At 39.3% G+C, this 14,395-nt stretch overlaps 1 protein-coding gene across 1 annotated transcript; it reads left to right on the top strand.

Moving 5' to 3' along the window:
- The first annotated feature begins 1,190 nt into the window (after nucleotides 1–1,190).
- Nucleotides 1,191–12,843, top strand: MMP12 (matrix metallopeptidase 12). Its single transcript, NM_001082771.1, is given in 10 exon segments — nucleotides 1,191–1,307; nucleotides 2,664–2,911; nucleotides 3,844–3,992; nucleotides 4,078–4,203; nucleotides 7,193–7,354; nucleotides 8,188–8,311; nucleotides 9,454–9,587; nucleotides 9,936–10,095; nucleotides 11,529–11,632; nucleotides 12,391–12,843. Coding segments are annotated over 10 exon segments (1,395 nt in total). The 5' UTR covers nucleotides 1,191–1,220; the 3' UTR covers nucleotides 12,492–12,843.
- The last annotated feature ends 1,552 nt before the right edge of the window (nucleotides 12,844–14,395 follow it).

The raw sequence follows: 14,395 nt of genomic DNA, 5'->3' as shown, positions 1-14,395 counted from the left end.
GTCTTATATTAGAATGCAGTGAAGGAAGTGGAAGGAAGATAGCAGTCATTGGACAATTGAGATGTGTGTTGTGGGCTAAAAAATTTTCCCTGTTATGAAATGCAATCACTTTTAACAACACTTGATATATCTAATACTATTCCAATTTTACAAATGGAGAAATTAAATTTTAAATAAACCAAAGTGATTGCCTGGGATGATAAATGATTCACCTAAGATTCTAATGCAGGTCAGCCTGTCTGAGCTCCAGGATCTCAGTTTATAACCATTGCAATATCCTATCATTGCCCAGGTAGCCTTTATCCCCTTGTATGTGACCCATCTGAGACTTGGTTAGTCAAGACCTAAAGAAAATTCGAATTTGTGTATAGTATTCTATCTTATTTCCAGTGAGGACATTCTTTCACTTCTTTGTATCTTACTGATGGAAAGGCAGATTCTGTGACACAGGACAGTTTGGTCTAGAGGAGAGGAAGCTGGATTGATAGAAGACAGAGAGTTCCTACCTCTTAAAATTGAAAAGTGTTAAACCTTGTGCTGACAAATCTAGACAATTTAGAGACTAGGAAGCTGTATCTCCAGATGCACTGTTGGGACTGAGTTTCAGTTTAGATGGCTGGAGGTCTCAAATTATAGAATCAGTATCTCAGCCACTATAATACATAGACCAAGCATCATAGTGTCAAGATGCTATCAACTTTTCTTTGCTAAATATGAAACCTATGTATCACAGTTCTTTATGGAATTAGATTCAGCTCTGAGAGAACCCATCTATTCTGGCAAAAGGATTTTATTTATGTAATCTTCAACATTTTAAAAACTAATTTTATCTAAGATAAACATAAGGAAATTATTGTAGTGAAAAATTCTAAAAACATATCTAAAGTTGTCTTTATATTTGAGGTGCTTCACATTTCTTTTACAATGGCTTATTTTATAGGGTGGGTGGAAATAGGGGCTTATTTGTCATTTTGAAGAAACATATTGAGTTGATTGAGTATGTGATAGGTTAGATGCTAATTGACCCAGTGTTGGTTGAAAAAATCATGTTTCCTTGCAGGTTTTGACATAAATCAAAGGATGATATCAACTGTGAGTCACTGGAAGGATTTCACATTCACAGATCCTGGCCTAAGGACTATATAAAGAGTGACATTTAAGGAACTAGTATTAAAAGGGAAGAGCGCAAACTGAATTGAACCATTCAGGAGAAGTTCGCAATGAAGTTTCTTCTATTGATACTGACCCTGTGGGTCACTTCTTCTGGAGCTGATCCTCTGAAGGAAAACGATATGCTATTTGCTGAAGTAAGTATGACACTCTAGTATTTGAGTAGTCTGATAATTATATTTAGGATTCTTTGCGTTAGTCAGTTTTATTTTTGAAAGTTGCTAGTTGAAAACTAGTCTTGGGCATTGCATGCTTTCAACATTGACAAAGAGCATGACTCTTTGTCGAAGAGTAATACAAAACAAAGATATTGGCTTTGAAGAACTGTTACGAAATTGGTGAGTCAATGTGTTCCTTCTACTCAAACATTTTGACCAAGGAATGTCAGTTCAATGCAATTAGAGTTGTCTTCTGTTATGGGATGAAGGTACTCAAAAAGTTCATGGAAGATGGAATTAAAAGATAGGTTTATTTTGGTGTAAAACATTTTTTGAAATCCCTGCAATTGTGGGATCTTCAAAATGCTCCTGGAAAAGTTATATTATGACAAAAGTACATATGAATTTCAAAATTTTTTTACGTTAAAAGAAATTTAACCTTCAATTGTTTTTCCTGATCTTTCTGAGGTATCCTTGTGCTTTACAGCAATCATTTACATTCAGTTAATAATCTTAGAATTCAATAATTACTTAATCAATTCAGCAGTGTCAGGCAGGTGGTAGCTCCACCTATTACATCACAGCATTGTCCGTGATACAAGAAACTTTTAAATCACAATTTAAATTAATAATTATGTATCATATTAATAAAGATGGCTGCTTACTGAAAACCATTATATGCAAATACCTGAAATAGCTTTTAAAGAGTAGAAACAAGTTTGAAGAAATAGAAACATAAAAGTTTCCCCTGGTCTTCCAGGAATAAATCTTGCTAACAATGTGACATGTCTTTAATAGCGCAGAAAATTAAGATTTTTTTTCTCATTTTGTCCAGTGTTCTACCCTGTAATTAAGATATCCAAAAAACTTGGTTTAAAAACATCAATTTGCGGCCGGCGCCGCGGCTCACTAGGCTAATCCTCCGCCTAGCGGCGCCGGCACACCGGGTTCTAGTCCCGGTCGGGGCGCCGGATTCTGTCCCGGTTGCCCCTCTTCCAGGCCAGCCCTCTGCTGTGGCCAGGGAGTGCAGTGGAGGATGGCCCAGGTGCTTGGGCCCTGCACCCCATGGGAGACCAGGAAAAGCACCTGGCTCCTGGCTCCTGCCATCGGATCAGCGCGGTGCGCCGGCCGCAGCGCGCCAGCCGCGGCGGCCATTGGAGGGTGAACCAACGGCAAAAGGAAGACCTTTCTCTCTGTCTCTCTCTCTCACTGTCCACTCTGCCTGTCAAAAAAAAAAAAAAAAAAAAAAACAAAAAAAACACATCAATTTGCAGTTGAAGCATTCACATAGTTCCCAATAGAAACTCAATGTGTTACTGAATGTATTTCTTGCAGAACTACTTGGAAAACTTTTATGGCCTTAAGGTGGAGAGAATTCCAATGACAAAAATGAAAACTAACAGGAACTTCATAGAGGAAAAAGTCCAGGAAATGCAGCAATTCTTGGGGCTAAATGTGACTGGGCAACTGGACACATCTACTTTGGAAATGATGCACAAGCCTCGATGTGGAGTGCCTGATGTTTATCATTTCAAAACCATGCCAGGGAGACCAGTATGGAGGAAACATTACATCACCTACAGGTAATGGAGGTGAAGGTAGCCATGCAATTTTCTGCTCTCCCATAGGACTGACTTCTAGAAATATCCACAATTTAACTATAGCTCTAAATCTGGGAGCTGATAAGTAGCTTCCCTCCACAGTTCACGCTATCTCCGTGTAACAATTTATTATCTCTACAAAAGAAGATTGCTGACCCAAGGAAGAGAATTTGGCTTGCTGATCAGTCCAGAGCAGAGTAGAAAAGTTACAAATAAAATGAGAATGAAGTTGTATCTACCGTAAGTAAGAGATAAGACAGGGGCCGGCGCTGTGGCACAGCGGGTTAATGCCCTGGCCTGCAGTGCCGGCATTCCATATGGGTGCCGTTTCAAGACCCAGCTGCTTCCAATCCAGCTCTCTGCTGTGGCTTGGGATAGCAGTGGAAGATGACCCAAGTGCTTGGGCCCCTGCACCCATGTGGGAGACCTGGAAAGAAGCTCCTGGCTCCTGGCCTCGGATCGGTGCAGCTTCGGCTGTTGCAGCCAATTGGGGAGTGAACCATCGGATGGAAGACTTCCTTCTCTTTTCTCTGTCTCTTTCTCTTTCTCTCTCTGCCTCTCCTCTCTGTGTAATTCTGACTTTCAAATACATAGATAGATAAATCTTAAAAAAAAAAAGAGATAAGACAAAATTTTTAGAATAGTTTAGAGCAAGAGCAAAAAGTGTAAACCTCTTTGAGAGTCAGTTCTTCACAATGATCTGTACATCACACATAAGAAGAAACTGAGCTATATTTTGATGAAGGAGGAAGATTTCCAAGAAAAAATATTTCTGTACTTAACTAAGCAACTTTTTCTCTTTGGACTCTTGATTTGATTCATCCTTCAATGCTGCTAGCAAAAAAATGAAGTATTGTGATAAGACAAAATTGACATTCTTTCCATATGTTTTACCCTCTCTTTTTCTGATAAAGAATCAAAAATTACACTCCAGACATGAAGCGTGAGGATGTTGAGTATGCCATTCAGAAAGCTTTTCAAGTATGGAGCGATGTGACCCCCCTGAAATTCAGAAAGATTACGACAGGCGAGGCTGACATCATGATACTTTTTGCTAGTGGAGGTACGCAACTTGGACTTTATCTGTGTAAACTGGCATGATGCATAACATGTACAGAAAGACAACTTTTTCCCCTTTTTTTTCAAAGCTCATGGAGACTATGGTGCTTTTGATGGCAGAGGTGGTGTCATAGCCCATGCTTTTGGGCCTGGACCTGGTATTGGAGGGGATACACATTTTGATGAGGATGAAATCTGGAGTAAAAGTTATAAAGGTAGGCAAAAAAGGAAACACCTCCTCATGCATTAATAATCTTGCCTCTAAATCAAATTTTATACCTTGCTTGGGTCTCAGTTTCACCTTCTGTAAATTGAGGGTTTTGGGTCAGCTCAGGGTGTATGAAGATTCTGAGTTGTGAGTTACTTTTTTTAGAATAAATTCAGAAGAATTTTTTAGGGTGGAAAGGTAAAAGCTGCTACTTAGATGTGATAAGTTTTTGATGATAAAATTATCAATTCAAAAGCAAATGCTAATATTGATTCTGTGTGTGCCACCTATGGGTAACATGGTCAGCTATTTGATTCTTAATATGCAGACGGTTTCTTAAAACTCATGATGACACAGAAAGATAAAGTCATAAAGAACTTAGAAGTCCCTATGGAGAAACATGAGATTATATGGTCATGCTGTCTTTGCAGTCCTGGAATGGAAATGTCAGAATATCCAACAGCTCATTTAACACCACCTTGTGTGCATTTGTAGAGAGACTATAACTCGCCATCATTTCTGGATAGTTGGTGGATGAAATAACTACGTTCTCTGTTATTTGGGGGAAATACTGGTATGGGAAAATGTAAACCAATGCAACAGAAGCCTTCCTACTTTCTCTACTGGAAATTCTGGAGTCTATGATTCACACATGTGGAAAGCAAATAGGGAGACAGTCATCAAGTGAATGTTCTACTCATCCTCTTCCTCTGTCTGGGTGCTTTGCACGTTTGATGGCAATATTAAAATAGACACCATGTCTACTAAAAAGGCTATGTGTTGGCCGGTGCCGCAGCTCAATAGGCTAATCCTCCGCTTTGTGGCGCCGGCACACCGGGTTCTAGTCCCAGTCGGGGCGCCGGATTCTGTCCCGGTTGCCCCTCTTCCAGGCCATCTCTCTGCTGTGGCCAGGGAGTGCAGTGGAGGATGGTCCAGGTGCTTGGGCCCTGCACCCATGGGAGACCAGGAGAAGCACCTGGCTCCTGCCTTGGGATCGGCCATTGGAGGGTGAACCAATGGCAAAAGGAAGACCTTTCTCTCTGTCTCTCTCTCTCACTGTCCACTCTGTCAAAAAAAAAAAAAAAAAAAAGGCTATGTATTTTGGTATGACACATAGCCTAAGGCTTATCAAGCTTTTGAAGAGAAGAGGATTTCTATTTTGTCAGAAGACTAGTCATGTAGGATTAGACACTTGCTGAACTGCAAGTCCCCGGTCAGACATGTTAAATGTTACTCTGTAACTTTGTATTATTGTAATCTCTTCGTCGGAAAGGGTAAATGCATGCTGATTAGATAATTTTATATTCTTCTAAGGAAACATGAAAAGTAATTCAACAAATAATCTCCACAGATACAGGAAACAGAACCAGGGGTTAGTAGTTAGTTTTGAGGAAAGCTGGGGCCAGAATGGACATTTCTTGGCATTTTGCCCAACATCTAGTTTCCACCAGTCCATGTTGTCTTGTTTTTTTTTGGTTAGTTTGACCTATGCTTTCAAAAATTTACTTTATTTATGAAAATTCTGAGAATCCTCATTTTCAGCAATTTTTGGAGCCACTAAACGAAATATACAATGCTTAACTGAATTCCCATTAATGTTGGTTGACAGAGTGTTTGAATACAGAAATAAAAAAAAAGACTCACAATCCTACCTTTGAGCAAACAATCTAATAGGAAAGAGAACGCAAAAGTAAGTTTAATACTTTGGAATAGGACTAATGGTGCTGGTTTGTATAAACTTAGGAGAACTGGGAATAAGGCAAATTCAGGCTGAGGCCAAATTGTGAAAGTTTTGTTTGCTCTTTCCAGTCTTATGCTGAGTGGAGAGAACAGCAGAGTCCTGATTTCAATTATCTACTTGAGGGAAGAAATGGAAACAGATCTGAGTTGATTGCTGGATCCCTGTTACAGGGCATGCTGGGAGGGTCTGTGTTCTTTGACATTCCCCAAGAGAGACATGTAGACTCTGTTCATTCTAGGGTACCAGAGACTATGTTAAGGTCAGGTTCAGGAGCTAACTGACATGTGACTCTGGATAAGTAATTTACTTAAGCTACATCTTTGCTATAGAAAAAAATGAAGATATTGAGCTAGAAAACAAAAATGTCAGGAGTCATTCAAATCTAAGAAGTAAGAAATTTGAGAGAAGGAACCATTTTTCTCTACAATGTTACATTCTCTAGAACATGCATAAAAATGAACAAGCAAGATTACAGCTTAATAGTCTAAATATGTCTATATTATAAATGTAATAGAATCATTTGTGTAGTAAAAACACAAACTCTGGAGCTAAGAAATTGTGATTTCAACCTGGGATCAACCATTTTACTGGTCAGTTAACCTTACTGATGCTGCTTCCTCATCTGTAAATAAATAGAGAGTAATGCAGTGTTGTTTTATCCCATAATCAAAGCATTGAAGGCTTTCCTGAATTTGTATAAGGATTGGACATGATGTGCTGTATTTCTTTGCTACTCACAGTGCCTGGGATTAAATGGTAGCTTTAGATATGAGCTTAATAAATGTGGTTGCTAAAGACTTTTCTATATCTGCTGAAGCCTGGTCAACCATAAAAGCAAAAGGGAGTCATGGGAGCAGAGAATGATTTAGAAGGAAGGAGCACTGTTGAACACCTGGGAGTTATTCTAAGAATTTTTACAACAGAGTATGTTTCATTCGTCTGCTAGTGAACCTCTATGGGGACATTGACAACATCTAGAGGCATTTTTTCACTGTCAAAATTGGAAAGGGACTTTCTACCTGCATTTAGTGGTACAACCAGAGATTTATGAACATCTATAATGCAACCGACATCCCTGCCAATGAAGAACCATGAGACCTATAATGTTAAAAGTACTAAGGTTGGGAAACCCTATTCAACAGGGTGGAGAAATAAGTAAAGGATTCCCACGTTTCCCTTTCACACACCAGATGCATTAATAACAAGGTAACTATGTATTTCATGGCTTTCTCTCTTTTGGTTGACTTTCTTGCAGGCACAAACTTGTTCCTTGTTGCTGTCCATGAGCTTGGCCATGCCTTGGGACTTGCTCATTCAAATGATCCAAAGGCCATAATGTTTCCCACCTATGGTTATATTGATCTCAACACATTTCACCTCTCTGCTGATGACATACGTGGCATTCAGTCCCTTTATGGTGAGTTGAGTTTATTATTTTGCCATATGAAGACTCACCCTTATGAATAGTCAAATAATACCCACATTTTGATAAGACTTAAAAAACTACTCATCTTTTCTTTTGATCACTGTGAGGCTCCTGAAAGCAGGTAGCACAGATAGCTTTTCTCTTTCACAGATGAGGACAAGGGATCCTTCTGTTGATGTCAAAGCAGAGGCAGAATCTGTGATTTCAAGTCTGGTGTTCTCTTTCATTGTCCCTTTCTTAAGATTTATTGATTGATTGATTTGAAAGGTGGAGTATTAAGACATATGGGGGAATTTTCCACTTACTAGCTCATTTTTCAATTGGCCACAGCAGCCAGGACTAGACCAGGGTCAATCCTGCAGCCAGGAACTTGATCTGAGTCTCCTACTTGACTGACAGGAGCCATTATCTGCTGCTTTCCCAGGTGCATTAGCCAGTAGCTGGATCAGAAGCAAGGTATATGGGACTCAAATCTGTGGTCTGATGTGGGATGCTGCATCACAAGCAGCAGCCTAACCTAGTGTACCCTGGCATCCACCTCTAGTCTGGTATTTTTTCTATCCAACATGCCATTGTTCTACTGAAGGCATATAGAGAAAAAAATCTAATTGGAAAAGAAAAAACAAAATGATCAGATTTTTCCTCTCCATGATATTGCAAACTTAAGGGGGAGGAAAATCTCTTATTGTGAATTTCATAGAATGTAAATATATTTTGATGCATTTTTATCAAGAAAATTGAATGTTTTCAAAAGAATGATTCTTCCCCTTATAATTAAAATGCTGACTTTTTTCCCCCCAATGCTCTTTGGGATGTATTTTCAGGAGGCCCAGAGCAGCATCAACCCATGCCAAAACCTGACAATCCGGAACCAACTGCCTGTGATCACAATTTGAAATTTGATGCAGTCACTACAGTGGGAAATAAAATATTTTTCTTTAAAGACAGGTAGGATTATTTTCATATTTAAATAATAGTAAGTACTCTGTCCTCATTTTGTCAGAAAATAGTGGAAAATGATGTAGATGACATTTGTAAGCAGGGATTTGACTTGATTCCATAAGCAAGAAAGATTTTGCAAGACTGAAACAAGAGAGCAGTGTTATTTCATTTGTGCTTTAACTAGAAAGCTTGTGTGTGAAAAACAGATTAGTTCTGGAAATATGCCTTGGGGAATTAGAGGACAGAAAGCAGAGAAGCCAGACTACTTGATTTAGTTAGTTAGTTAATTAGTTATTTTTAAATATTTATTTTATTTATTTGAAAGATAGAGTTACAGAGAGAGAGACAGGGACAGAAAGAGAGATCTTCCATCTGCTGATTCACTCCTCAAATGGCTACAATGGCCAGGGCTGAGCAATGCTGAAGCCAAGAGCCTAGAACTCCATCTGGGTTTCCCACATAGGTGGCTGGGCACAAGCAATTGGATCAACTCCCACTGCTTTCCCAAATTCATCAGCAGGGAGCTGGATCAGAAGTGAAGCAGCTGGGACTCAAACTGGTGCTCCCATGTTTGATGCTGGCATTGCAGGCAGTGGCTTAACCCACTGTATCACAATGTTGGTCCCCAAGCCAGACTGTGTTAATCATGGATAACAATGGTGCCATCTGGAACCAAGGGTGGTAAAGAGTACCAGTGTAAACGACTTGATTTCCTGATCATAGAGACTTGTGGGGAGATTTATGGTTTCTGTCTTGAAATATAGATTACAGCTGATATGGGGCAGGGGCAGTGAAGAAGATGAGTACTTTGTGGGTAAAACAAATATTCCCCAGTTTTGAGGTTATAAAACTGAGAAAACTGACTAGGATACATCTTTTAGCTTACAAAACTGGTGAATGAATTGGAAGCCAGACTAGAACCCTAGGTCCAGCATATCCCCATGTTCCAGGCCATCTGTTGAAGTTGTGATTATCAGAGAGTTCCTGAAGACTGTCTCCTTGTGGTACTCCTACACAGACATTGTGGAATCAAATGTGAATATAATGGAAAGAAACATTGCAGGGCTTCATGAAGTCTTCCCATGCATGTTTTGGGGTTCTTAATTCTGCAACCATCTTTAACATGTGTTAAATGTCTTCCATGTCAGCTTTTTCTGGTGGAAGATTCCTAAGAGTTCAACGACCAGTGTCCGTTTAATTTCTTCCTTATGGCCAACCTTGCCTTCAGGCATTGAGGCTGCTTATGAAATTGGAGACAGACATCAAGTATTCCTTTTTAAAGGTAATTTCAGTGTCTACTTTTGTCCTTAAGTCTATCTTGAAGAAAATAACAAGTTAAGGAAATATAGACCAAAAAAATGATATTTTATTAATAGCTGCTTTGAACTATAAGCTAAAGTATCTTAAATAAATGGATAGCATGGACAGTTTGGAGAGAACTTTGTAAAAAATAGAAGATGGTAATACTTGTGACAATACACACAGCTACATAGCAGATAAATCATCCTTAAGAACAACATGCGATATATGTTAGAACTATAGGGAAAGAACGATGTTGCATGTTGTAAGTTTGCGTTTTTATTACTCTTTCTGCATAATCCCACTATACACACTTTATCTGTCTCCCCAGGTGACAAGTTCTGGTTAATTAGCCATCTAAGACTACAACCAAACTATCCCAAGAGCATACATTCCCTGGGCTTCCCTGACTTTGTGAAAAAAATTGATGCAGCTGTCTTTAACCCCAGTCTCCGGAAGACCTACTTCTTTGTGGATAATCTGTACTGGAGGTGAGCTTCAGTGGTTGGTAACTTGACCCCTAAGGTTTGTGAAATAGTCACAGAAAGGGATTTCCAGAAGGTAATTTCCAGAAGATCATTGACCTTCCTAGGAGAAGGGAACAAAAGAACATGGAATTGAAACAGTGATTGTCAACTTAATATTTTTGTCTATGCTTTGGGTTCCTGATAGAAGACGATACATTTGTAATGTGCTATTTAAAAGGAACAGTTTAAATAAAATGTTATATGAGTAATCATAATGGAAACACTGGTGAACCCAGTGTTATAGATGTCTAAGACCTGGTAGTTAGTGTATAGTCAGTACTGCTGCTGTATGGGTTTCCAGCTTCTTTTCCATAATCACTGGACACAAAAGATAAAATGAGGGAGCCATCCTCCAAGTGACAGGAGTCCCTGCAAGGTCTTCCCCAACAGGAAATCAGGTAGTCAGGTGGGGATAGAAGCTCATCTGAGTGTCTGTCTCTATTTTCTGGAGTAACTAAATTTTGGAGGAAAGTTTCTTCTATACAGTCTTTTGCAGAAACTAGTCATTTCTTGGATTGCTTGCATGGATGAACTGAGGAATAATAGAATATTGTTAAGAAGGTTACATTATAACCACTATTTTTTTCTCAAACAAATTCCGATTGAATACCACATGCTCATGACTCAAGCTTGTCCACCAACCCACAGTCTTGTTTGAGAAACAAAACCTTATATTTTTGCAAATAAAACTTCCTGAAGAGCTAACAAAATGACATAGTCATTATGAACATTCACATTTCAACTCTGGCTAGTGACTCAGTTTACTTTTCTGCTTATACTTGGGCCAGAACTTTTCTTTTCCTTAAAGGTTAGTGTGACAGTGCTGAGAAGGCAATGCTGAAGAGGAAATAAATACTTAAATAATGAACCTGAATTAAAATAATAGGTAGATTCAACTGCCACCTGCAAGTCTAAAGAGAACCATAACTCTTCCCTTGGTGGTAAAAGGGAATCTGGGCAGCAGCTAGGCTGTGAATGTAAAACCTGGACATGATAAAAGCGTTTATTTTACATCTCTGCTTAATGTGTGTGATTCTGTGGCTCCTAAACCTTTGCCCCTTCTATTATTTCCTGGAAGGAAATTGTTGATTTTTGCCTCAGTGGAAAACTTTGGGGGAAAAGGCAATGAAAGGCAGTGAAATAACTGGTCAGTGGTACCCATGCTGTATCCAAGTCACCTTCAACACCAGGTTCTGTAAAGCAGAAGTGAGCACTGGGGAACTATGGGGTGGTGGGCAAACACTGATCCAGAGTCAGGAAGCCTGGCTTTGGAGTCTCACATGGACACAGAGTAAATCAAGTGAACTGTTCTTGGCTCAGGATAGACGATGAGTTTATGGCTCACGCCATGAAATCCGCTTTCTGATTGAGTGCCTGCTGGTTACTTCTTTCCTCAGATACGATGAAAGGAGAGAGGTCATGGATGCTGGTTATCCCAAGCTGATCACCAAGCACTTCCCAGGAATTGGGCCGAAAATTGACGCAGTCTTCTATTTCCAAAGTAAGTGTATTAAGAAAGCGTGAAGGTATTGGAAACCTCCTTTTAGAAACACTAAAAAGTCTCAGGGATCCAGTATTGCTGCTCCAAGTTGGAAAGGACAGGGCCCTGCAGTTCTCCACAGTGTCACAGAGGGAAAACCCACTCTGTTCTTGGCTCAGAGTAGGCAGACTGCGAGAATGTGGTAGGGGTTGGTGCCACCAATGGTGAATTCCTAGGGTGGTCTTGCAGGCAAGAGGATTGTTGATACTTCCTAGGTGTTTGATTCTCTTGAATTTCATCTGACCACATCAGCTGCACAGTACATGCAAGAGTCAGGCAAGCCTGCAGTGCCCTACTTTTCTGCTATCTTACATTCTTTATTCAGCCTCTTCTACTCTCAATGGCCCTAAGGATTAGGGCTGAGAGTAGGATAAGAGAAACCTGCATTTGTATTGTAAATATTCAAGTAAGGACAGTTTAAACAAAATTGTTTACTACTTGACCAAGATGTTCTGTTTTTTCATTTTTCTCCCACTGTCTTTTTTGGCATCAGATCCCTTGACTATCCTTCTAGGGCTTAAGATCATTTCTCTTTGGATCTGAGTGTGACTGGGTCTAGGTGGATATCTGGGGGAAGAACACACACCCAAAGGCTCCCAGTATTTATATTCTCAAGTCACATCTCATCTAGATAATCTATAGAAATAAATCTGTTTTATTTTTTTTAAAACAAACATGCCAAGAGAGCACTAAATGATTTCATTTGTTTTCATTTTCAGGATACTACTATTTCTTCCAGGGACCTAACCAACTTGAATATGACACATTTTCCAGTCGTGTCACCAAGAAGCTGAAAAGCAATAGCTGGTTTGATTGCTAGTAATGGTGCCAGTTGACTTCCACTTAATAAGTATTTATTGCATACATACTATGTGATCAATGTAACACTACATGGTGATGTGTATCATAAAATAAAGTAAAATATATAGACCATAGAGAAGTGATTGTACCAAATATATAAGTTTTTCAATTTTGAAAACCCTTATTGTACATTTTTGCTTAACTCTACTATTAAATTTGGAAATAGATGCTTTCAGAGGCCAAGAGAGTATCTTTTGTAGAATGCTTTGTGAGTTGGTTTCTACCATTGTTTGAGAAGTTACAATTATATATTATTCAAATAAAAAATTCAAATAAATTATATATTATTCAAATAAAAACTTTGAAGAAAACTCTTTCGTTTTTAATATTTTTCTGATAAACAAAATGTGTATTCTGAAAATAATTCTGAACCTAGTCATAAATAAAATAAGCATCCCTGTGACTGTACAAAGGAGTGAATAGGAATAGAGCAACTAAGAAAACTAAAAGCTTAGGCTTCTTTTGGCTGTTTGTGTAAGATCACCTGTGTCCTTGATCTCAAGATACGAAAGCATTCTTTAGACTTTACATGACCCCAAGGGGTACCTCCGTGTATGACCACTATGCTGGAGAGAAGGGAGGAAATGAGAAATCTCCATTCTGATAAAATTTGCAGTTCTAGCTCAAGTCTCACATTGTAAGGTTAGACATGTAATTGTCGTATGATAAATCTAAGCCTCCATACATTTAGAAGGAAATATTAGTGGTGCTCACTTGATAGATTTATTGTGGGGAAAAAAAAAACCATAATATTTGATGAGCATATGGGGCTAGTGTTAAGGGGGAGGGGGAGAGGAAGTCCCTGGCTAGGCTTCCTCCAGGTTCCTGTCTCCACATGTGAAAGAATTAGAGGTGGAGATGTAGGTAAAGATGAACAGAAAAGCAAGACAGTGGGGAATTAGACACTCAGGAATGTGGAGGAGCTCTGGATAAAATGAACTGCATTGAACAAAGTTCAGGTTCGTCCTTTCAAAGGATAGGGGGAGTTGCCAAGGCAGCGCTTCATTGTGTATTCAAAGGAGGTGGCGTTTAGGACAAGGCTTGAGCCCAGCTCATTTCCATGCCTCGGCTTTGGAAATATCAGATTGTGTACGGTGCATGATAGGCCATGGCTGTGCCAAGCCTGTGACCATCCTTGGTATTTCTAGCTGGTACAACCCAGGCAGCTGCATCTGCAAGGAGGCAATGGGATTTGAGCAGTGTGAAGCAGTGGCTGCAGGTGTTGCTGGCAGGCTTCAGTCCATCCTCAGTCAGTAAATACTAGCCTATGCCTCTGGTAACTTGGCCTGTCTTATGTTAATTTTCCTTTCTAACCTGACACATATTCTTCCTATCTTCTGGATTGTGCATGCTGTAGATCTCTCACTCATAGGGTTTGTAGAAGGCTTCTAGTTTTCAATGTATTGGCAGTCCATTGCTGATATACTTAAAAATTCCAAGAAATGGTTAAGCCATTTCAGGTCAGATGATTGTTTTTGACCAGTAGGGGAAACTGTAATCAGATAAAATATGAGGATCTGAAGGAATCTACTTGGGGAAGGAGCTCTTCCTCTTTATGTCTGAGATCTGCCCTTGACTCAAGTATGCACCCCTTCAGTGTAATGGAGTAGGGTTGTCACCCCAAGAGGAAGGCTAGTCAATCCACATGAATCGAGATGCTAATTTTATTACAGAAGAAGAATCTTCACTACAGGATCAGCATCTAAATCAAATGGAATGGTATCCAGGTTGAATTGTATTTGCCTCTAGGTAATCTAATGGTTGCATTTTCTCTTAAATGTTAGAAAAAATCCCTGAATACATCTCTCTCACTATCATGAGTCCTCATCAGAAACACTTTCAAAGATTTAAAATGTAAACCTT

Source organism: Oryctolagus cuniculus, chromosome 1 (assembly GCF_964237555.1).
Source record: "Oryctolagus cuniculus chromosome 1, mOryCun1.1, whole genome shotgun sequence".
Lineage (NCBI taxonomy): Eukaryota > Metazoa > Chordata > Mammalia > Lagomorpha > Leporidae > Oryctolagus > Oryctolagus cuniculus.
The sequence above is the reverse complement of the archived record's forward strand: the minus strand, read 5'-3'. Positions and strand labels throughout refer to the sequence as shown.